Genomic DNA, 25,404 nt, shown 5'->3' on the forward strand with positions numbered 1-25,404 from the left:
TATGAATCAGAAGTAATAAGAAATATAACTGGAATGTAACATGATCCCACACAGTGTGTGACTATCAGAATGCAGTTACATTCAGTTATAAATATAGGTTTTTTATAGAGAACCATCTCTTAGTATAATAAATGAAGAGATATCAGGAATTAGGATGTCAGTCCATTGAATCTTCTTGGTCCATGGATGATGTGGCATAACGGCCTCTTTTGTGAGAATGATGATTCCCATTTTGTTCTGAAATTTTCTGGGTGCTGCCTGAAGGTGAAGATGATGCCATTCTTCTGCGTGTGGGAGTGTTGCTGCTTGTGAGTTCTGTCAGATTTAATTTTAAAAGGGTTTGTTGTAGTTCATCTGCTGATCTGCTTCTGTAAATTGTACCTTGGTAGTTAAATCTGACTGAAAAGGGGAAGCCCCATTGATACATAATGTTGTGGCGTTGCAGTTCCATTAGTTGGGGTTTCATGGATCGTCTTTTAGTAATAGTAAGTTGGGATAGGTCAGCAAAAATTTGATAATTGTGTCCTTGAAAATTAAGTTCCTTTTTTTCTCTTGCAGCAATTAGTATTTGTTCTTTACTTCTGTAATAATGAAATTTTGTGATTATATCACGTGGGGGTCCATCTTTCTTTTTGGCTGTGAGGGCTCTGTGAGGGCTCTGTGTACTCTGTCCAGTTCTAAACGTTCAATAGGGATATCTGGCTTTAGTTCTAGATAATAGAGCAGTAATAGTAGATTGCAGGTCTGTCACAGTTTCAGGTATTCCCCTTATGCGCAAGTTTGAACGTCTGGCTCTATTTTCGTAATCTTCGAGCTTAGTTTGAAGTATTAAATTCTCTTTTTTTAATTGTTCCAATTCTGTTATATTTTCTTGGGTTGTAATTTCAATTTCATCCATTTTTATTTCTAAGGCTGCGGTGCGGTTTCCCAGCTCTCTTATTTCTTTGGTTAGGCTTTTTGTTATTTGGTCTGAGGTTTGTTTTAAAGCCTTATGAAGCATCTTTTCAAATTGTAATAATATTACTGAGGATGCTGAGGAGGCTTGTGGAGAAGTTTGTGAGAGGATTTGTTCTGTATCTGACTCAAATGGAGAGTCTTGCTGTGACATTTTCTGTCTGTGAGAGCGCCCTGATGCTGTATCTTGTGAGGTGACTGGAGCTGCTTCAGCTGCAGTGAGTGCCTGTGAGCTCTTTGTGAGGTGATTTTTATTTCTGCCACGGTTTCCTCCCAGTACCATATTTCCTGCCCAAACTTTCACAGTTTGTTCCCTGGGACAAAAATGTTCAAATGGATACCTTTTGAGCCTGCAGGCTCTGCTTTGTCCTTCTCTTCTCTCCTCAGCGGTGTGGAGCTCTAACAATGCATGTCTGCTCCGCTAGGCTCCGCCTCCTGCCCCTCTCAAAGAATTTTTCCAATTTGATTGCTAAATGTAGCACTCACCAGTGACTACAGTCCACACTAGATATGCCATTCAAGGGCTTTGTATTATTATTATTATAATACAGCATTTATATAGAGCCGACATATTATGCAGTGCTTTACAACAAAAGGGCAGACAGTACAACACAATTTAATACAATAGGAATCAGAGAGCACTGCTCGTTCACCCACTTTGAATAAAACAAAATGAAAAAGGGCTGGCTGCAGAGTGAGATGGCTGCCTGATACCTCAGCTTTGCTCAGCCGTGGGACAGATAGCAACCTGCAGCACTCTCTGCTAGTGATTCTCCCCTCTCTGTCACAACAGAGGAGAGACGACTTGAGTGGTACCCGAATGGTGTGTCCATAAGAAAGAGTTACAGCCTGCACAAGCCACGGTGCCTCATCGATTATTTCCTCAAAACGGCCATGCAGAACAGTAAGGATGGTGTCGGTCCAGCGCTCAGTGCCTCCTCCCCAGACACCAGGGAGACACAGGATCATGACACCATGCCTAAAGAGATGGACAGAAGAGCTCCTGACACAGAATTCTCTCAGCCTTCTCCTGCTGATCGACGTAAGAGAGCTGCCCAGTCTCCAGCCCTCTCCCCTAACAAAGCCCCCCTGCTTAAGAAACAGCACTGGGATCCTCCAGCAGCTATCTGCCCTGAAGTGGCTCGCTCTGATTCACTAGCTACACTACTTGCCTCTGAGCATACCCTCAAGCTCATGCTGCTATACCTACAAAAAATATGCGCAACGAGCTGCAGTCCTCTATCTCTATGCTACACTCTAGAATTGATCATTTAGAAGACAGCACTGATGACCTAGAAAAACAAATGACTGAATACACTGCGGCCTATAATGACATAACGGACGCCCATGATCAACATACTGAGGAAATACGCTACCTGCAGGCCAAAGTCGCAGATTTAGAGGACCGATCAAGGGGGAATAACATCAAATTCTGGGGGAACCAGAGACTGTTAAACCTCCTGACCTGGTCCCCTACATCCAGCAGCTATTTCTCACACTTATTCCTCAACTGCGACAAGCTGATATGATTATTGGCCATGCACATCGCAAACCTAACCACCTTCCTGCATCTATACCATGTCATATATTGGCATGACTGCTGCCCGATCCACTTCTCCTCTACCTGATCCCTACTCATCTGTGTCACTATATACCGATATCTCCGCTGCTACAGCTCAAAAAAGAAGGGAATTCTCTCAACTAACCATAATTCTTAGAGATCATAACATCCCGTATAAATGGGGCTTCCCAGCTAAGCTTGTAGTCACATTCCAGAACCAGACCACCAACATCTTCACACCCAAAGATTACATCAGTGCTAAATTGGGGCCTGATCACCTCATACCACCTGATTCGCCCCACAGCGACCACCTGCACGTGTCCAGGATCTCAGGCGCAACGCCTCTGTTAACACCCGCTGGTAAGTTTCCTAAATCTTCAGTCTCCAGGCACAAGGTGCCCCTTGTCATCTTTGACTTAACAAATCTGCAATCTTCCACCTCAATGGATGTCCCTGATGAGCGCAACGCTGACTACGCTCTTTACTCTCTTCCCCGAGAAGGAAAAAGTGCCAAGCACTTTATTGTATCTTTCTTTGTTTCACTACATCATTTTGTTTCTTTTACCAATTTTATTCACTGTGCTACTGTTATACTCATTAACTTTAATTTGTTAGCACTGTTTTGCCTATTGTGTAACACTATCAAAGGTCTGCTACCTCTTACACCTACCTGTATGCCACAACAGAAAGCGTAATCCCTATACTTCCCCTCCCCCACTAACTACTAACCAAAATGTCTATTACTTTCACGTCCATCAATGTAAAAGGCTTGAATTCCCCATATAAGGGAAATTTACTATGGAAGGAAATGTTAGCCCAAACCTCTGACATACTATGTGTGCAAGAAACTAACTTTCTTTCCAGCAAGGCCCCCTCCTATACTCACAAACAATTCGCTAACTCCACACAAAAAAAAAGCTGCGGTTATGCTTGCTATACGCTCCTTAGTTTCCTTCCAACCGATTCACATCTAAATAGACCCTGAGGGCAGATTCATATTCCTAAATGCTGCTGTTTACAACCACACAATGACTATTGCAAACATTTACTCTCCCAATACCAATCAGAAATGCTTTTACAAAACCATTAAGAAAAAATTGGAACCTTTTAAACAAGGCTCCCTGATCATATGTGGTGACTTCAATCAAATCACAGACCCCTTACTAGACGCCTCAAATCCTGTCTGTAAACGTTCTACCTCTCTCTACTCCCTGATCCACACGGAGGATTTATATGACCCTTGGAGGTGCTTCCATGACACAGAAAGGGATTACACTTACTTTTCACACACACAAAATGCATACTCCTGGATAGATTTCTTTTTGACTGACAAACATACTCTGTAACTGGTCCAAGAAACTAAAATTGGACATAACACACGGTCCGACCGTGCACCAATTTTAATAAAGCTGTGTCCAGCACTTACACCCAAAAATAGCACTGGAGGCTCAATACCTCTATGATTACACACCCACAATATCAAAAACAGATCTTATCTGAACTTGAAGATTATTTTACAACCAACATTGGCTCTATAGACAACCCCACTACACTGTGGAACTCCCACAAGGTCTACATCAGAGGCCTCCTCATCAAGTTGAATGGAAATTTGATCCTCTTGCGGGACTTTAAAGGGGACACCCACTCACGAGTAGTAAAATAGTATAAGAAATATGGGATTTGTTGGAATGAATTTAGGTGTTTATTGTGGTATAGAGCTGAATAGGTTTATAGTACATAGGGTAAATATACACAGGATACAGCATGCATGACATATACAAAAAATAGCAATACAATATGCAGAAATCCACAATCATAGAACTCCAGTACACATGTAACACATATGCGGGGAGTACCAGACGTGTTTTGAGATATACTCTTCCTCAGGGGTATCTGATTGGAATCAGCAAACAAAAGATATGTCTGAAAATTAAAAAGACAATTATAAACCAATTGTGAAAAACATCATATGATCAAATATATACCTAGACATATAAAGAAAAATGACTGTTGTAGTACAAGTATGTAGTATGCATATAAGAGAAACAATGAGGTACTGATTATATAATATTGCTTGGGGGGCATGTGTCTGGTACTGTATCCATTAAAAACTCTCAAAGGGAGAGGGGTGTTGGGGGGACATGACACCACTGAGCATAGAGGTATAGCCTGTTCCTAGTCCACATCCGGCAAGGCTTGTGTGCCCAATCCCACCGGAGTCACCAGGGGGGTATTCCCCAACAGAGGGCGTCAAAAAGTCACCAATGACAAGGATGGTCCTTAGGGGGCTCCAATCTGCAAAGGATCAAAGGAGGTAGGGGGGACCCCTGCTCAGGCTCATCCGTGCAACTTTCCCTGCACACCTCACAGATACTCGCCAGTACAATACTGAGGGGCTCATCCAGGTACTTTATATTTTATTATTATTTTCATACTGTTGGGTTGCATTACTTATGGGGTTCCACAACCGACCCTCCCCTCTGAGGTACACCTACTGCCTCTCCCAATAACCCCCCCACCTCCTTTGCTCCTTTGCAGATTGGAGCCCCCTAAGGACCATCCTTGTCATTGGTGGCTTTTTGTCACCCTCTGTTGGAGAATACCCCCCCTGGTGACTCCGCTGGGATTGGGCACACAAGCCTTGCCGAATGTGGACTAGGAACAGGCTATACCTCTATGCTCAGTGGTGTCATGTCCCCCCAACACCCCTCTCCCTTTGAGAGTTTTTAATGGATGCAGTACCAGACACATGCACCCCAAGCAATATTATATGGTTAGTACCTCATTGTTTCTCTTATATGCATACTACATACTTGTACTACAACAGTCATTTTTCTATATATGTCTACATATATATTTGATAATATGATGTTTTTCACAATTGGTTTATAATTGTCTTTTTAATTTTTAGACATATCTTTTGTTTGCTGATTCCAATCAGATACCCCTGAGGAAGAGTATATCTCGAAACGCGTTGGGTACTCCCCGCATATGTGTTCCATGTGTACTGGAGTTCTATGATTGTGGATTTCTGCATATTGTATTGCTATTTTTAGTATATATCATGCATGCTGTATCCTGTGTATATTTACCCTATGTACTATAGACCTATTCAGATCTATACCACAATAAACACCTAAATTTATTCCAACAAATCCCATATTTCTTATACTCTTTTACTACTCGTGAGTGGGTGTCCCCTTTAAAGTCCCGCAAGATGATCAAATTTCCATTCAGCTTGTTATATTTGGGATGCGGGTTCACCCCACTCTCTAGACCAACTGAGCACCACCCCCCGCTTATCCTCATCAAGTTGGGGGTCCATGGGAAAAAACGACACAATGCCACCACCGACAAACTTCTAGAGCGTATACACATACTAGAACGAGCCAACAAACCCCAACCCTCCCCCTGCTTAACTCTGAACTACATACAGATAGAAAAGCTTTCAGTGACCATCTTCATAACAACTTTGACTTCCACCTTAAACGCCTCCTCCATTCCTATTCACAACACAACAAATCCAGAGCATTCCTGGCCAAGCAACTTAAACGCAAGCTCAGACACACTAAAATCTCTTACCTCGCTGACCAACTCGGTACCTGACTCACTGACCCTAAATACATTGCTGATCAATCCAGCTCCTTCTACTCCAAATTATATAATCTAACCAGCTCCAATTCTGCTCCACCACCCTCTTCTGCTGACATAGACCAATTCCTGAAAGACATACGCCTACCCTCACTATCACAGGACCATTTAAACTCCCTCTCGGCCCCATTCTCCCCATCAGAAGTTGAAACAGCCATTGCTGCTCTACCACTCTATAAAGCTCCAGGCCCTGACGGGTTCAGCAACGAATATTACAAAACTTTCTCTAAGCTCCTTACCCCACACCTATGTCACTCCTTTAACTTCAATGCTAAAACTGGCTCCATCCCGCCAGAATCTTTTCAAGCCACTATCCCAAAACCAGGTAAACCGACTGACGACCCTGCCAGCTACAGACCCATCTCCCTACTAAATACAGATACTAAATTATATGCCAAACTCCTAGCCACAGGACTTTCAAATATTATCCCACAACTAGTGCATATCGACCAAGTGGGCTTTGTTGCTGGCAGACAAGCATCAGGCAGCACCTGCAGATTTATTGATCTGCTACAATGGGCGGAGCACCACCAAACATCTTCTCTGCTCATTTCTCTTGATGCAGAGAAGGCGTTTGACAGAGTGGACTGGTCCACTTTGAAAGCGGTCCTCCAGAAATTTGGTTTCTCCTGGACCATTCTGCAAGCCATACTCCCCATTTACTCCTTTCCCAGCGCTAGAGTTATGACTTCCTACTCTCAGACCCCTTCCACATCTCTAATGGGTCACGTAAAGGGTGTCTACTTTCACCCTTGATATTTGCCCTTGTTATGGAAGCCCTTGCCCAATCTATTTGAGACAATTCATTAATATCGGGAATTACAGCTGGTGAAAGAACACATAAAATCAGCCTCTATACTGACAAAGTCATCATATCCCTGACTGATCCTGTTAAATCACTCCCCGAACTCCATCACACCTTAGACTTATTTAGCAGGGCCTCCTTCTATAAAATTAATTTCTCAAAATCTAGCATGCTAGGCATAGGCCTTGACCAAAACACCAAAAATGACATTGCTGCTCGCACGTCTTTCTCGTGGACACCTAACTCCATCCTCACGTATTTGGGCATCCAACTAATCACCCCCTCCTCCCGATTATTGTATCTCTACTTCAATAATCTTGTATCTAAGCTTCAGAAAACAGTGCAGGACCTTCAACACACTCCAGCCTCCTGTGCAGGTAAAATCACCCTCACCAAAAAGTATCTACTTCCACATGTCTTATATATGTTCCAAACTATCCCGATACCCTTTATTAAAAAGCAGCTATTGAAACTACAGTCCACAATAACCACCTTCATCTGGGGCGGAAAACATCCTTGTCTTAAACGCAATACCTTATGCACACCCGTCTCCTCTGGTGGAATGGGTGCACCAGACATCCCAGTATATTATAAAGCAACCATTCTTGACCAAGCCAGGGTCTGGTGGAAGCCCACACAACAAACTACCTGGTTTCAGATAGAAAGCGCCTCACTCGCCTCCCATCCCAAACAGACTTTCAGTGCCCTTCTTCTACAGCACTAAGGGACACACACATTCCTCGATACCATCAATGCCACCATCAAGACATGGAAAGCCACTCTTTAAAGCTTTAAAGGCATCCCGCTCTGTTTGCATACAAGTATACCTCTGGAGGCACTTCATACTCTTACACCCAACATTACCTTGTCCAAATGGACCACAGCAGGCATTTCTGTTACTGAAAATCTATATAAAGGCTCCACACTTATGTCCTTCCAGCAGCTACAAGCTACCCGGCACATTGTATCTAAAGACTTTTTCAAATACCTCAGGATACGCTCAGCCCTATCTAAGGTAAAATGGTCAGAAAAACTGACATATAATAAAATTCTTCAACCAAAATTCCCCTCACCGATGTGGAATCTCTTATATCTACAAACTTATTACCTATACCTGCCACACCTCAAATACCCAAACGATGCTAAAATGGGAACAAATGCTACAATGCTCCTACACTCCACAACAATGGTACCGCTCACTCCAAACGCCCTTCAAAGTCTCAAAATGTCTACTACAATGTCTTTTCAAAAGTTATATCACAACTGGTACCTCACACCAGCTAAAATCGCCTGCATCTACCCATCTTTTGCCAACCTATGTTGGAGAAACTGTGGAAACCCGGAAACCCCATTACATATTTGGTGGATTTGCCCAACCCTCATCATGTTTTGGACTATGCTCTCTTTTCCTTCTTACCAACCCCTGTATCCCTCACACCTCAAATTGTACTACTGGATTTGGACATGAATACATGGCCCCAACCCTCCCACAGTCATCTCCCACATATTCATAGTTACTCATCTAGCTATTGCCAGAAATTTGAAAGCCCCCAACCCCCCTTCTAGCTCAGAGCTAATAACTATTCTGAACAACCATTGTCTGATAGAATTTATGTATGCCAAAGCTCCCCTACAAATTCCTAAGTTCCAAAATCTTTGGGATCTGTGGCTCAAACATTCTAAATGCCTACCTCTCTCATGAATGCGCCACCACATGCTTAAAACCCTCATTGCTTGTCTATACACAATTGCCCATCTCTCTGACTAAACTTTTGTCAATCACAACACACTACCAATGTTTGCCTATACTTACTAAAACTACGTTAGACATATTCAATTGTATCTTAGAGACCTATGTATACCTTTTGTTGGCACAATAACCTGCTCCTGATTTGATTATTCATTTGACAATCTACTGTTCAACTTTGTACTTTCTACTTTGTAAAACTTACAATAAAACTAAGTTTAAAAAAAAAAAAAAAAGAAAAAGTCCAACATTACAAACAGGGAGTAACATACCTGGTTTAAAGAGCCTGAAATGATGAGGAAGGCCTCTCTTACACCCCTGAGTCGGGGCCCATGGTAAAGTGAACAGAAGGCACAAGAGTGCAGATTGGCACAAGGTCTTGCAGGCAGCAGGGTAGGTATCCATGCCAGGCAGGAGAAGTCATCAGTGGCCCTTAATCCAGTGTGTGAGCTTGGTAGCAGCTGATGAGCAGCAGGCAGAAACAATCTGGTACTGACAAAAGCAAAAAGGCAAGGCATAGGCTGGTAGCAGGCAGGAAGTAATAGAGTCAGGCAAACCTACTCATAGACAGACAGGTGGATCAGGTACAGATGTATAGGCAAGAGTGAAATCAGGATGCGGGCCAGGGTCAGTAGCAGATCAGCAAGACAGCATTAATAGGAGCAAGGAGTAGCAGTGGTCAGGAGACAAGCCAAAGTCAGCACAGGCAGAGTTCAAGGAGATGTTAGGACAAGCTGGGTCAGAAACTGGAGTCAGATGCAGAATCACAGGGTCTCAGGACAAACGACATGCTGTATACAAGACAGCACTGAACCTGAGTACTGGCCTAGTTTAAATAGCCCATTTGGCACCAACATCTGTCACAGGGAGTGTGCATATGTGCAGGCAAATGCATGCATGCACATGTGTAGGCCAATGCATGCATGTGCATGTATATGCACACTAATGCACATGTGTGCGAATGATCATGCACGTGAGCATGAGCACATGCACATCTTCTAAGTGCACGTGAAGAGCCATGAACAGGAATCTGCCCAGAGGAGCCATATTGTCTTCTGGCATGCCCTTCCTGACACAGGAGTTTTCCACCAGCAACATGAAATAAAGTAATATTCAGCCTTCTGGCTGAATTTTAGCAGCGCAGCTCTCCTTTAGCAGTGATGATACTCAAGCCTTGTGCTCTGGTCCTCCTGACTAGGGATGAGCTTCGAGTTCGAGTCGAACTCATGTTCGACTCGAACATTGGCTGTTCGCAAGTTCACCGAACAGCGAACAATTTGGGGTCTTCGCGGCAAATTCGAATGCCGCGGAACACCCTTTAAAAGTCTATGGGAGAAATCAAAAGTGCTAATTTTAAAGGCTAATATGCAAGTTATTGTCATAAAAAGTGTTTGGGGACCTGGGTCCTGCCCCAGGGGACATGGATCAATGCAAAAAAAAGTTTTAAAAACGGCCGTTTTTTCAGGAGCAGTGATTTTAATAATGCTTAAAGTCAATCAATAAAAGTGTAATATCCCTTTAAATTTCGTACCTGGGGGGTGTCTATAGTGTGCCTGTAAAGGGGCGCATGTTTCCTGTGTTTAGAACAGTCTGACAGCAAAATGACATTTTGAAGGAAAAAACTCATTTAAAACTACTCGCGGCTATTGCATTGCCGACAATACACATAGAAGTTCATTGATAAAAACGGCATGGGAATTCCCCAAAGGGGAACCCCGAACCAAAATTAAAAAAAAAAAATGACGTGGGAGTCCCCCTAAATTCCATACCAGGCCCTTCAGGTCTGGTATGGATATTAAGGGGAACCCCGGCCAAAATTTAAAAAAAAAAATGACGTGGGGTTTCCCCTAAATTCCATACCAGACCCTTCAGGTCTGGTATGGATTTTAAGGGGAACCCCGCGCCAAAAAAAAAAAAAAAAAACGGCGTGGGGTCCCCCCAAAAATCCATACCAGACCCTTATCCGAGCACGCAACCTGGCAGGCCGCAGGAAAAGAGGGGGGGACGAGAGTGCGGCCCCCCTCCCTCCTGAACCGTACCAGGCCACATGCCCTCAACATTGGGAGGGTGCTTTGGGGTAGCCCCCCAAAACACCTTGTCCCCATGTTGATGAGGACAAGGGCCTCATCCCCACAACCCTGGCCGGTGGTTGTGGGGGTCTGCGGGCGGAGGGCTTATCGGAATCTGGAAGCCCCCTTTAACAAGGTGACCCCCAGATCCCGGCCCCCCCCCTGTGTGAAATGGTAAGGGGGTACATAAGTACCCCTACCATTTCACGAAAAAAGTGTCAAAAATGTTAAAAATGACAAGAGACAGTTTTTGACAATTCCTTTATTTAAATGCTTCTTCTTTCTTCTATCTTCCTTCATCTTCTGGTTCTTCTGGTTCTTCTGGCTCTTCTGGTTCTTCCTCCGGCGTTCTCGTCCAGCATCTCCTCCGCGGCGTCTTCTATCTTCTTCTCCTCGGGCCGCTCCGCACCCATGGCATGGGGGGGAGGCTCCCGCTCTTCTCTTCTTCTTTTCTTCTCTTCTTCTCTTCTTCTTTTCTTCTTTTCTTCTCCGGGCCGCTCCGCAATCCATGCTGGCATGGAGGGAGGCTCCCGCTGTGTGACGCGCTCCTCGTCTGACAGTTCTTAAATAACGGGGGGCGGGGCCACCCGGTGACCCCGCCCCCCTCTGACGCACGGTGACTTGACGGGACTTCCCTGTGACGTCACGGGGAATGCCAGCATGGATTGCGGAGCGGCCCGGAGAAGAAAATGAAGAAGAGAAGAAGAGAAGAAAAGAAGAAGAGAAGAGCGGGAGCCTCCCCCCCATGCCATGGGTGCGGAGCGGCCCGAGGAGAAGAAGACAGAAGACGCCGCGGAGGAGATGCTGGACGAGAACGCCGGAGGAAGAACCAGAAGAGCCAGAAGAACCAGAAGAACCAGAAGATGAAGGAAGATAGAAGAAAGAAGAAGCATTTAAATAAAGGAATTGTCAAAAACTGTCTCTTGTCATTTTTAACATTTTTGACACTTTCTTCGTGAAATGGTAGGGGTACTTATGTACCCCCTTACCATTTCACACAGGGGGGGGCCGGGATCTGGGGGTCACCTTGTTAAAGGGGGCTTCCAGATTCCGATAAGCCCCCCGCCCGCAGACCCCCACAACCACCGGCCAGGGTTGTGGGGATGAGGCCCTTGTCCTCATCAACATGGGGACAAGGTGTTTTGGGGGGCTACCCCAAAGCACCCTCCCAATGTTGAGGGCATGTGGCCTGGTACGGTTCAGGAGGGAGGGGGGGCCGCACTCTCGTCCCCCCCTCTTTTCCTGCGGCCTGCCAGGTTGCGTGCTCGGATAAGGGTCTGGTATGGATTTTTGGGGGGACCCCACGCCGTTTTTTTTTTTTTTTTGGCGCGGGGTTCCCCTTAAAATCCATACCAGACCTGAAGGGTCTGGTATGGAATTTAGGGGAAACCCCACGTCATTTTTTTTTTTTAATTTTGGCCGGGGTACCCCTTAATATCCATACCAGACCTGAAGGGCCTGGTATGGAATTTAGGAGGACTCCCACGTCATTTTTTTTTTTTAATTTTGGTTCGGGGTTCCCCTTTGGGGAATTCCCATGCCGTTTTTATCAATGAACTTCTATGTGTATTGTCGGCAATGCAATAGCCGCGAGTAGTTTTAAATGAGTTTTTTCCTTCAAAATGTCATTTTGCTGTCAGACTGTTCTAAACACAGGAAACATGCGCCCCTTTACAGGCATACTATAGACACCCCCCAGCTACGAAATTTAAAGGGATATTACACTTTTATTGTTTGACTTTAAGCATTATTAAAATCACTGCTCCTGAAAAAACGGCCGTTTTTAAAACTTTTTTTTGCATTGATCCATGTCCCCTGGGGCAGGACCCAGGTCCCCAAACACTTTTTATGACAATAACTTTCATATAAGCCTTTAAAATTAGCACTTTTGATTATTCATGTTCGTGTCCCATAGACTTTAACGGTGTTCGCATGTTCGAACGAACTTTTTTCCTGTTCGCATGTTCTGGTGCGAACCGAACAGGGGGGTGTTCGGCTCATCCCTACTCCTGACCATCTAACACAGCATCCCTGTGTTCATGTACAAACACTGTACCTCTGGCAGCTCTCCTTTTGGCAGTTCTCTGAAGCTCGGGCCTTTAAACTTGGGCCCTCTGTCTGTTCTATTACAGACTGCACCATGCAGACATACACACTTCTGGCTGCTCCTTTGCCACTAAATTGACTCCTCAGGAGGGTGGAACCCTGATACATGGTCAGGTCCAAAACGAAAACCAGTGTGAACACCTGTTCCATCTAGAGTTGCCATCTTTCCCTCAAGCCAATCCCAAACACTTTAACCACGTATGGCAACATTTTATTTTTAAGGGGAGACACTGTAGACTCTGGTGTAAAGGGGAAATCTGATGTAAGAGGATTTCTGCTCATCAAACCTCCCACTTACATCAGAGTCCCCCTTACCTTAGTGTACTCACTCACTTGGAGGCAGGAGGAGAAGGGAGGGAGGGGGGAGACTTGAGTCACAGACATTGGATGGTGAGCTCACTCACCCAAGGATGGAGGCTCAGGCATTGACACCTTTCATCCACAATGTACTGTATCTGCCGCTTGCTGAGCTTCAAACTTTCAGTCCACACATCCCTTTCCTGAGGCACAGAACGCCAGGGATTGGAATATGGGTGGGCAGATAGAGTGGTAGGGGCAGGAGGAGGAGGAGCAGATCAAGCTGTATCTCCTCTCCTTTTCATGTAAGGGACACCTAGTGTCAAGTCTGTAGTGTGAGGCCGGGTTGCTGAGAGGGCGCCCCTTGTGGCTGAGTGTAGCGCGTCCCTGGATTTGGGTACAGGGAATGCAATGCACAGAGGTGCACGGGTTGCCAAGGATACTGCAAGCTGGCTGGTTGGCAGTAAGTAGCTAGAGTGTGTTGTGGCAGCCGTGCGGAGAGAAGTCTTGAACAGTAACAGCAGGGTAAACCAGGAACAGGGTCCGCAGCCAGGCCAGGGGTCAGATACCAAAAGACAGTCCGAGAGAGGTACAGGAACAAGCCGGGTCATACACAGAGGGCAGAAGATCGGAGAGTAGTCAGCCAAGCTGGGGTCAGAGCGAGGAGATAAACAGGAACACAGGTCAAGCCGAGCAGAGATCAAGCAGGGGTCTTCAGAGTATACAAGGCACAGAAACACAGGAGCTGTTAGATAATCCAGCAAACTGCAAGTGTCAGTGGCAGGTTTAAATAGGCCGGGGGGGTGTTCTCACAAGATCAGGGCGTGCTCACTAGACTCGCCTGCCACCATGACGGTTACTGGCGGAATTGCCCACAACACGGCCATTTCCCTGACAGTGCCCCCCCAAGGGGCAACCTCCGGATGCCCAACCAGGCCCATCTTTCGGGGTAATGAACTCGGAATCTCTGCAAAAGTCTAGGAGCATGTATATTGGCTGCAGGTTCCCAAGAACTTTCTTCTGCTGGGTAACCCTTCCATTTTATACTAAATTGAATGATCCTACCTCTCCGGCGGCAGTCCAGGATGGCCTCAACTTCATACTCTGTTTCATCTCCCACAGAAACTGGAGGCAGAGGATCTTCTTTCCTTCCTGAAAAAGGACTAGAGATAACAGCTTTAAGTAAGGAGACATGAAACACAGGGTGCACTTTATAAGACCTCAGGAGTGACAATTCAAAAGCTACTGGATTAATCTCCCGTCTAATCTTGAATGGGCCAATAAATCTTGGTCCCAACTTCCGGGAGGGACAAGGAAGTTTAAGATTTGCCTAGGAGAGCCAAACCTCATCTCCAACCTTAAAGCTAGGGCTCTCCCCCCTCTTTTTGTCATATTGTTCCTTGTAGTCCTCTTGGGCCTTTTGCATGGTTAACCGGAGCATTTGAAAGTTAGTCTGAATGGATTTTATCCTGTCTTGAACTGCTGGAACTGAGGTCTCTGGAATGACATTAGGTAGAAATGAAGGATGGAACCCATAGTTGGCCCAAAACGGTGATTGATCGGTGGTTGAGTGTACTGAGTTATTGAATGCGAACTCCGCACAGGGGAGTAACAAGGACCAGTCATCCTGGGAAGTGGAGCAAAAACAGCGTAAATATTGTTCTCAGGTCTGATTAGTCCTTTCAGTCTGACCGTTGCTCTGGGGGTGATAGGCAGAGGATAGGCAAACTTCAATAGACAAAACTTTGCAGAGCTCTTTCCAAAATCGGGAAGTAAATTGGACCCCTCTATCCGACACAATGCTGTCAGGAAGGCCGTGAAGTCTGACTATCTCTCTTATGAAGGCCTTTGCTGTGTCTGCAGCGGAAGGAGTACCTATCATAGGCACGAAGTGTGACATCTTAGACAGACGGTCTACAACAACTAGAATCGTTGTGAATCTTTCAGAGGGTGGCAGCTCTACTATGAAGTCCATAGATATATTCCTCCATGGTTGTTCTGGTACCGGCAAAGGACGTAGCAGACCCCAAGACTTAATGTTGGACCCCTTGTTTCGCTGGCAGGTAGTGCAGGAGCTTACATACTTTTTGCAATCAGTTTTCAAGGTAGGCCACCAAAATGATCGCTGAATATGATCCATAGTTTTCCGTACACCGAAGTGGCCAGCAAGTTGATGATCATGTAAAGTTTGTAAGACCTGGATTCTGGCTTGTTGTGGGACAAAGATCTTGTCCTGATACCAGAGATACCCCCCGGCTTCTTAAAGAGGAAGTCTCTGGTTCCTGGCATTGGAGGGAGGCCTGTTTAAGAGAAGAGCTTAGATCAGGTTGAATCAAAAGAAAGTTCTGTGGAGACAAGATCGTACTGGATGTTGTTTATTCTGGGGTATCAGGAAACATTCGGAATAAAGCATCGGCTTTGCCGTTCTTGGAGCCAGGGCGGTAGGTGATGTGAAAGTTGAATCATGAAAAGATCATAGCCCAGCGAGCTTGACGGGGTCTCAGGCGTTAGGCAGTGCGGAGGTACTCGAGGTTTCTGTGATTGGTGAATATCATTATTGGGTGCGTGGCTCCCTCAAGAAGGTATCTCCACTCTTCTAAGGCTGTCTTAATGGCCAGAATCTCACGATCACCTACATCGTAATTTCTCTCGGCCTGGCTCATTTTCCAGGAGAAGGCCACAGGGTGAAGCAGAGACTTGGGTCCCAGGCGCTGTGAAAGTACTGCTCCTGTAGCTACCTCTGAGGCATCAACCTCTAAAATATAGGGCAAGGCAGGATCAGGGTGCCGAAGAATTGGTGCAGAAGTAAACAAAGACTTCAGTTTCTCAAAGGCAGATTGGGCTTCGGAGGAACACAGGAAGTGAACATGTAGGCGGGTTACTTGGGTTATGGGCGAGATGATGGAAGAAAAGTTCCTTATAAACCTTCTATAGAAGTTTGCAAACCCTACAAACCTTTGTACACCCTTCTTGTCTGATGGAGTTGGCCAGTCTAGGATTGCCTGCACTTTCTGTGGATCCATAGCTACACCACCAGTAGAGATGATGAGCCCTAGGAATTGTATGGATTTCTTTTCAAATTCACACTTTTCTGCTTTTGCGTAAAGTCCGTGTTTTCTTAGTGTGAGTAAAACTGTCTTTACATGAGTCCGATGGAGCTCCAAGGTGGTTGAGAAGATAAGGATGTCATCCAGATAGATGATGACGAAGTAGTCAAGATATTCCCAGAAGATGTTGTTTACGAAGTGCTGGAAAGTAGCCGGGGCATTACAGAGCCCAAACGGCATCACCAAATACTCAAAGTGCCCAAACCTCGTTCTGAATGCCGTCTTCCACTCATCACCCTCACGGATGGGAACGAGGTTGTAGGCACCCCGGAGGTCGAGTTTGGTGAACACTTGGGCTGAACGAAGTCTCTGGAAGAGTTCAGGGACCAGTGGGAGTGGATATCGGTTCTTTATGGTGATTTTATTTAATTCCCTATAGTCCACACATGGTCTTAGAGTCTGATCTTTTTTTTCGACAAAGAAAATGCCGGCACCGGCAGGAAAAGAAGAAGGACGGATGAAGCCCTTTGCCAAATTTTCATCTATGTACTGTCATAGTGTCCCCAATTCCACTTCAGAGAGGGGGAATATACGTCCAAATGGAACTTTGGCCCCTGGAAGTAGCTCGATAGGACAATCATATGGCTGATGTGATGGTAGAACATCGTCCTTTCTCTTATCAAAAACGTCTAGGAATTCATGGTACACCCGGGGTACATCCTGATTAGTGGAGGATACCGAATGGACTGTCAGACAACTGGTGGTATCTCTGGATGCAGGGATGAGGCAATGTTGTTGGCAATAGGGGGAAGTGAACAGGACTTCCTTCTTGATCCAATCGATCTGGGGGTTATGGGCTTGGAGCCATGGGATACCCAAGATAATTGGAGACATAGGTGAACTCAAAACGTCAAAACGTATGAAGTCCCGATGGCCATCGGGAGAGGTAATAAGGAGAGGAGAAGTCTCTTGAGTAACAAGGCCTGAGTTAGGTAGGGTACCATCTGCTAAACGGACTTCCAGACCCCGTTTCTTGTGGAGGAGGGGCAACCTAAGGTTCCTTGCCAGGTTCAAGTCCATGAAGCAACTGCATGCTCCAGAGTCGATTATAGCCTGGAGCCGGATCTCTTCTTCTCCCAACTGCAGTGAAATGGGAAGGACGAGTTGTGAGGGAGAAGTCCCGGAAACCTGGAAATATGCTGGAGAGTAGGTAGGTGGCTTCTTGAACTTTCTGGGACAGTCGCATAGAAAATGTCCATTTCCTCCACAATAGAGGCAGAGATTGGCTAGGATACGACGACGTCTTTCATCAGGAGTTAGTGCAGAACGTAACAGGCCAATCTGCTTGGGAACTGATCCAAAGGTGGGTGTACTGGTGGGTCTGCAGGTTCATGATCGTTCGGACTGTCTCTCCCGCAAACGTCGATCAAGTTGGATGGATAATTGGATGAGACCCTCGAGTGTAGTGGGAATCTCGATCCTGGCCAACTCGTCCTTGAGGGATTCGGAGAGTCCTAGGCGGAACTGGTGTAGTAAAGCTGCCTCATTCCAGGCTGTGTCTGCAGACCACTGCCGCCAGTCCAGGGTATAGTCCTCTACTGGTCACCTACCCTGCTGCAGAGAGTGCAGAGTGGCTTCAGCGGTGGCAGTACGCTGGGGATCCTCATAAAGTTGTGCCATAGCTGCCAGGAATGCGTCCACCGTGCAAATGACTGGACTCTTTTGTTCCCATAAGTTATGGGCCCAGGCCTGAGGTTCATCGGACAGCAAAGAGATGAGGAACCCGACTTTAACAGTCTCTAAAGCAAAAGTCCTGGGTTGCAGGGCTAGGTACAATAGGCAGGCAGTCTTGAAGGATCTGAACTTTTTCCGGTCTCCGGAGGATCGCTCCGGAATGGGAACTCGGGGTTCTGGAGGTGGGAACATCATCAAGGGAGCCGCAGAGGATTGTTCGTGAGCAGATGACTCTGACAGGTGTTGCAACTTATCCGTTAGTTGCAGATAACCTTCCTGTAATTTCTGAACTGCTTGGGTCAGAGTGGTGGCTTGCTGGCACAAAGTCTCTAATGGGGACGCACCTCCACCGGCCTCAGTCATGGCTGGATTATACTGTCAAGTCTGTAGTGTGAGGCCGGGTTGCTGAGAGGGTGCCCCTTGCGGCTGAGTGCAGCGCATCCCTGGATTTGGGTACAGGGAATGCGATGCACAGAGGTGCACGGGTTGCCAGGGATACTGCAAGCTGGCTGGTTGGCTGTAAGTAGCTAGAGTGCATTGTGGCAGCCGTGCAGAGAGAAATCTTGAACAGTAACAGCAGGGTAAACCAGGAACAGGGTCCGCAGCCAGGCCAGGGGTCAAATACCAAAAGACAGTCCGAGAGAGGTACAGGAACAAGCCGGGTCATACACAGAGGGCAGAAGATCGGAGAGTAGTCAGCCAAGCCGGGGTCAGAGCGAGGAGATAAACAGGAACACAGGTCAAGCCAAGCAGAGATCAAGCAGGGGTCTTCAGAGTATACAAGGCACAGGAACACAGGAGCTGTTAGATAATCCAGCAAACTGCAAGTGTCAGTGGCAGGTTTAAATAGGCCGGGGGGGTGTTCCCACAAGATCAGGGCGTGCTCACTAGACTCGCCTGCCACCATGACGGTTACTGGAGGAATTGCCCACAACACGGCCATTTCCCTGACACCTAGGCATTTGCATACCTAGGCAGTTGTGGTACTTGGTTACTTAGGGAGCCACAGTCCATTCTGAATATTCTGAAACCCGGACACATGATTCAAAACCCCAGACTGTCTAGGTGAATTCGGGATGGGTGGAAACCCTAGTGCCATTGTTGTGCTGGTTGCCTGCAAAACCTAGTCCTAAAATTGGCGATGTCTCCCCCCACAAATCTCTATGAAATCTCTGAGCTCCAAGTCCCAGACCTAGTTTTACCAACCACTGAGTAAACTGCAAACCCAGTTTCCACCAGATGAAATAAGAATCCTGGAGACCCTCAGCCTCCCTAGTTGAGGATCCAGGGAGACGTAAAACACTTTTAACACCATGACAGGCCACCACACTGTCACAGTAGTTACATAGAAGCAAAAAGAGGCACACAATAAAATGTAATAATCTGAGATAGATAGATAGATAGATAGATAGATAGATAGATAGATAGATAGATAGATAGATAGATAGATAGATAGATAGATAGATAGATAGAAATGTAGGTTTTTATTGCGCTGAGAGTCGGCCATGTTTTTATGGCAAAATATACATATACTATATTATTTTTCACATTAATACTGACACATAACTATACCAAAACATTAATATAAAAGAAAGAAAATGTTTTAGGATAAATGGTAACATATATGTGGATAGTATAGATGGGAAAGGGAACGGAGGGAAGCTAGAGTAAGGTATTTGGCAAATAAGTGTGTTAACCTGCATTCCTGCGGGGCACTTGGTGAAAGTCAACGTAAAAGGGCGTCCATGTGTAAGTTCATTGTAGGTTGTATAGGATCCGAGTGTTACATTTTTTTTTTTTTTTTTTTCAATTTAGACAGAGCATGTTTTTGGGCTGCTGTTATTTTTTTATTGTCCGTTATTTGGATTTTACATTAACTTCTCCAAAAGGTAGTGAAGAAGATTCCCATGCACTCACTGTGACTCTCTTAGCCAATGTGAGATCCTTTCACTTTTTTATTAAAATAAAACATTGCATTATATGTTGAACAAAAAAAAACTGAGCATGACATTAGAAGCCAAAAATACAAATTATTTAAACTCTATAAAAGTTCAAGTTTTATAATAACAAATTGTTATCATAAATATATCATAAGATAACAGATACTGTTGTATTACTTATTTTCTTGATCTTAGCAAAAAAATGTTGATGAGCAGTATAAAAATTACTGCATCAGTAAAAAAAATTAAAAAATCAATAATTACCTTTACTGATGTTTGCGCCTCCAGAACATCTTTCCATTCAAGAGAATTCTTCCACTAATTTCTTAGAATGTCAGTCTCTTTGGTCCTCCTCAATGCTTATGCCGCGTACACACGATCGGACTTTACGGCATACTTGGTCCGGCGATCTTTTCGACGGACTTTGTAGTGTAGGTGCGCCGGACATAAAAACGGACGGACTTGGACACACACGATAACTCCAAAAGTCCAATGGTTTTGAACGTGGTGATGTACAGCACGTACGACGGGACTAGAAAAAGGAAGTTCAAGCCCCACTACGCCACCCTTTGGGCTCCTTCTGCTAATCTCATGTTTATCTCATGTTAGTAGAAGTTTGGTTAGAGACGATTCGCGCTTTTCACACTTCAGCTTATTTTGATCCTTTTCTGCGGTTCAGTTTGTGCTTGTGAGGTTTGTATCTGCTTTTCAGTGCGTGTTGGTCAGTTCATAACCTGCCTAGCAGGCCGTTCTGGTCCGCTCGTTCCTGATTTTCAGGTCGCTCTTCATAGGCCTTGCTGTTCTTCAGTACGTTTGTTCTAAGTTTGTTTGTTTGACCAGCCGACCGTTTTGAAGCCATGTTGCGTGGACGTACTCGTTCTCGAGTTCGTGCTGCATGGGGACTTGGTGTTGGGGTTAATACTTTGACCCGAGTCCAGTCCATGAACAGGGTGAGGAGGAGTTCATGGATGAAGAATTGGTTGCGCCAGTGTGACCAGTTCTGTCACATGCCTTTGCTCCGTGAGATCCGTGAGAATAATCCTGAGGATTTCAGGAATTATCTCAAGATGAGGGACCCCGTTTTTGAACGTCTGCTGGCTATGCTGACCCCCTATATCAGCAGGCAGGATACCTGCATGAGGAAAGCCATCACTGTGGAGCAGAGGCTATTTGCCACTTTACGTTACTTGGCGACTGGAAGAAGTCTTCAGGACTTGAAGTTCTCGACAGGCATCTCCCCCCAGGCTCTGGGGATCATACAGAGACCTGTTCTGCTATTATTCAGGTCCTGCAGAAGGACTATATGAAGGTAAGTTTTTTCCTTTAACATTACATGATATGTATTTAATGTTTGCTAATGTATTGTCTAAATGTCCTCGTTACCGTTACCATGTTTGGAATATGCGGTGAATGCCCCCTTTATCTTCACGCATGCCTGTTTTTTTACATTGATCATTTTTTGCCCTACATGCATATTTACCTTCAATAACCTCTCCACCATGCAATCCTGGGTCTATTTATACCTCTAGCCTATAGTTCCTTGAACAATGTATATTGTCAGCTCCATTGTACTGATTTACCCTCCCCCATCCCTTCAAATGTTAGCAACTGTCAAGTGTGTTCTTGGCCCAAATTAGAACCCCTCCCCCACCCCTTCAAATGTTAGCAACTGTCAGGTGTGTTCTTGGCCCCAATTAGAACCCCTCCCCCACCCCTTCAAATGTTAGCAACTGTCAGGTGTGTTCTTGGCCCCAATTAGAACCCCTCCCCCACCCCTTCAAATGTTAGCAACTGTCAGGTGTGTTCTTGGCCCCAATTAGAACCCCTACCCCCACATACAAATTGATCAATGGCCCATCAGAGGGGGTGAGTAATCTCATAAGTGGGCCTTATGTTTATATTTTTTGGTCTAAAAATAACACATATTAAGAATGTTCGACTGCTGTTGTTCAAGAATGTTTTTGTGTAATCTGATATCCAAGTTATGTTTAAAAGTACTTATATTTTTTTTCTCTTGTTTGACTCCACAGTTTCCTTCAAACACACAGGAATGGCAGACTGTGGCCACCCAGTTTGCTGACCCTTGGGACTTTCCCAACTGCTCATTGTGAAGCTGTAGGAACTTAAACCAAGTGGAACTTTTCTAAGTGGTGAGTTAAAACCAGAGGGAGAGTGAACAAGTTTTACTTTTTGTTTGCTGGGTAGCATTTTTTGGGGCTTTTCCTTTTAGCTTTTCAATTAGCTTTTTCTGTCACTTTTTAAATAGCTTCTTTTTTTTTTTCTTCTTTGGTTCCTTCAGGCTATTAAGTAGGGGGAGGGGGTGATTGCTCACAGGTGCCTGCAGTCTATATAACTGTGTGTAGGACTCATCCTGAGCCTGCTCATTGTGAAGCTGTAGGAACTTAAACCAAGTGGAACTTTTCTAAGTGGTGAGTTAAAACCAGAGGGAGAGTGAACAAGTTTTACTTTTTGTTTGCTGGGTAGCATTTTTGGGGCTTTTCCTTTTAGCTTTTCAATTAGCTTTTTCTGTCACTTTTTAAATAGCTTTTTTTTTTTTTTCTTCTTTGGTTCCTTCAGGCTATTAAGTAGGGGGAGGGGGTGATTGCTCACAGGTGCCTGCAGTCTATATAACTGTGTGTAGGACTCATCCTGAGCCTGCTCATTGTGAAGCTGTAGGAACTTAAACCAAGTGGAACTTTTCTAAGTGGTGAGTTAAAACCAGAGGGAGAGTGAACAAGTTTTACTTTTTGTTTGCTGGGTAGCATTTTTGGGGCTTTTCCTTTTAGCTTTTCAATTAGCTTTTTCTGTCACTTTTTAAATAGCTTTTTTTTTTTTTTTTTTAATTCTTTGGTTCCTTCAGGCTATTAAGTAGGGGGAGGGGGTGATTGCTCACAGGTGCCTGCAGTCTATATAACTGTGTGTAGGACTCATCCTGAGCCTGCTCATTGTGAAGCTGTAGGAACTTAAACCAAGTGGAACTTTTCTAAGTGGTGAGTTAAAACCAGAGTCTAAAACAGGAGATTATAACAGGGGTCATAGTACCTGTGTAGTGTGAGTACATGAGTGTTGTCTGAGTAGTGTGTGTGGATCGTTAGTACTTGTGTATTGTGTATTGTATACTTGAGTATTGCGAGTGTACATAGGTCTGCGACTGTTCTGCGATTGCACGTAGGTCTGTGAGTACCTGTGTATTGTCTTGTGTACCTGTGTACCTGTGTATTGTCTTGTTGTGTACTTGTGTATTGTCTTGAGTATTAGTGCCAGGAAGCTAGCTGTTAGGTAATTTGGACAGGGTAAAATCCCCAATCCTCACTAAATTTAATAGGTACGATGCCCGGCGGGTGTGGAGAGGCAACTCTTTGTACATCTTGCCGCATGTATGCGTTCCTTGATCATCCGATCGAGGGCGAATACTGCTGTGCAAAATGTAAGCACATTGTTTCCCTGGAAGCCCAGGTTCTGAATCTGGGGAAGCAACTGTCAGCACTGAGAAGTCCCTCCATACTAAAGGAGAGCCAGGAACGTACACGGCAGGTGCCAGCAGGGGCCAGCACAGAGGCGGGTGGAGACAAAGAGGTGCTGGCACTAGCAAAGAGTAGATGGGTGACAGTCAGGAGGGGTAGAGGGGGAAGTGCCAGGGAGGCCGATCCAGGACTGGAGCATCCCAATAAGTACGCTACTTTGAGTGACATTGGTGAAACCAGTCAGACGCCAGCACTGCTGGAGCTGAGAGACTCTCCTAGCTGCCGGGGGAAGAACTCCTCCAGTGAGAGTGGGGGGGCAGCAAAGGGAAAGGAAAGACAGATTCTGGTGGTAGGGGACTCAGTTCTTAGAAGGACAGAGAGGGCAATCTGTAACCAAGACCTGAAGCGCCGAACAGTATGTTGTCTACCGGGCGCTCGGGTTCGGCACATCACGGATCTTGTGGACAGATTACTGGGAGGGGCTGGGGAAGACCCGGCTGTCATGGTGCACGTTGGCACCAATGCCAAAGTCAGAGGCAGATGGAGTGTCCTAAAGAACGATTTTAGGGACTTAGGAGCTAAATTGAGGAAAAGGACCTCCAAGGTAGTATTCTCAGGAATACTACCGGTACATCGAGCCACACCAGAAAGGAAGAGGGAGATTAGGGAAGTAAACAAGTGGCTGAAGAGCTGGTGTAGTAAGGAGGGGTTTGGGTTCCTGGAGGACTGGGCCGACTTCTCAGTTGGTAACCGGTACTATAGAAGGGACGGACTGCACCTAAATGAGGAGGGTGCAGATCTGCTGGGAAGGAAGATGGCCAAAAAGTTAGAGGGGTTTTTAAACTAGGCGATGGGGGGGAGGGTCCAGAGGCAGAGATAGCCAGCGCGGAAGATCTTCCAGAGGGTAGTATTGGGGGCATTAGTGGTAGGTTAACCAAAGCACAAAAACACAAGGTGAGTATAGTAGCAAGTCATAGTTGCAATCTCGAAACACCCAATATGAAGACAATATGCGACCGGTCTAAACTATGTGGCAGGTTCACCAATGCCAGGAGCATGGCGGACAAGATGGGTGAACTAGAGATACTGTTGTACGAGGAGGATTTGGATTTTGTGGGAATTTCAGAGACCTGGTTCAACAGCTCTCATGATTGGCTGGCAAACATTCAAGGGTATACCCTATACCGCAAGGAAAGAAAATGTTTTAGGATAAATGGTAACATATATGTGGATAGTATAGATGGGAAAGGGAACGGAGGGAAGCTAGAGTAAGGTATTTGGCAAATAAGTGTGTTAACCTGCATTCCTGCGGGGCACTTGGTGAAAGTCAACGTAAAAGGGCGTCCATGTGTAAGTTCATTGTAGGTTGTAGGTTGTATAGGATCCGAGTGTTACATTTTTTTTTTTTTTTTTCAATTTAGACAGAGCATGTTTTTGGGCTGCTGTTATTTTTTTATTGTCCGTTATTTGGATTTTACATTAACTTCTCCAAAAGGTAGTGAAGAAGATTCCCATGCACTCACTGTGACTCTCTTAGCCAATGTGAGATCCTTTCACTTTTTTATTAAAATAAAACATTGCATTATATGTTGAACAAAAAAAAACTGAGCATGACATTAGAAGCCAAAAATACAAATTATTTAAACTCTATAAAAGTTCAAGTTTTATAATAACAAATTGTTATCATAAATATATCATAAGATAACAGATACTGTTGTATTACTTATTTTCTTGATCTTAGCAAAAAAATGTTGATGAGCAGTATAAAAATTACTGCATCAGTAAAAAAAATTAAAAAATCAATAATTACCTTTACTGATGTTTGCGCCTCCAGAACATCTTTCCATTCAAGAGAATTCTTCCACTAATTTCTTAGAATGTCAGTCTCTTTGGTCCTCCTCAATGCTTATGCCGCGTACACACGATCGGACTTTACGGCATACTTGGTCCGGCGATCTTTTCGACGGACTTTGTAGTGTAGGTGCGCCGGACATAAAAACGGACGGACTTGGACACACACGATAACTCC

At 45.1% G+C, this 25,404-nt stretch overlaps 1 protein-coding gene across 1 annotated transcript in view; it reads left to right on the forward strand.

Annotated features, from left to right (window-relative positions):
* Positions 1-25,289, forward strand: part of LOC141139006 (uncharacterized) — a 44,223-nt gene extending 18,934 nt beyond the window's left edge. The window contains exon 3 of the mRNA XM_073624780.1: positions 21,942-25,289. Coding sequence (XP_073480881.1) covers positions 23,242-24,222 — 981 coding nt within the window. The 5' untranslated portion in view covers positions 21,942-23,241 and the 3' untranslated portion in view covers positions 24,223-25,289. The remainder of the gene's footprint in view (positions 1-21,941) is intronic.
* The last annotated feature ends 115 nt before the right edge of the window (positions 25,290-25,404 follow it).

Source organism: Aquarana catesbeiana, linkage group LG01 (genome assembly GCF_042186555.1).
Source record: "Aquarana catesbeiana isolate 2022-GZ linkage group LG01, ASM4218655v1, whole genome shotgun sequence".
NCBI lineage: Eukaryota > Metazoa > Chordata > Amphibia > Anura > Ranidae > Aquarana > Aquarana catesbeiana.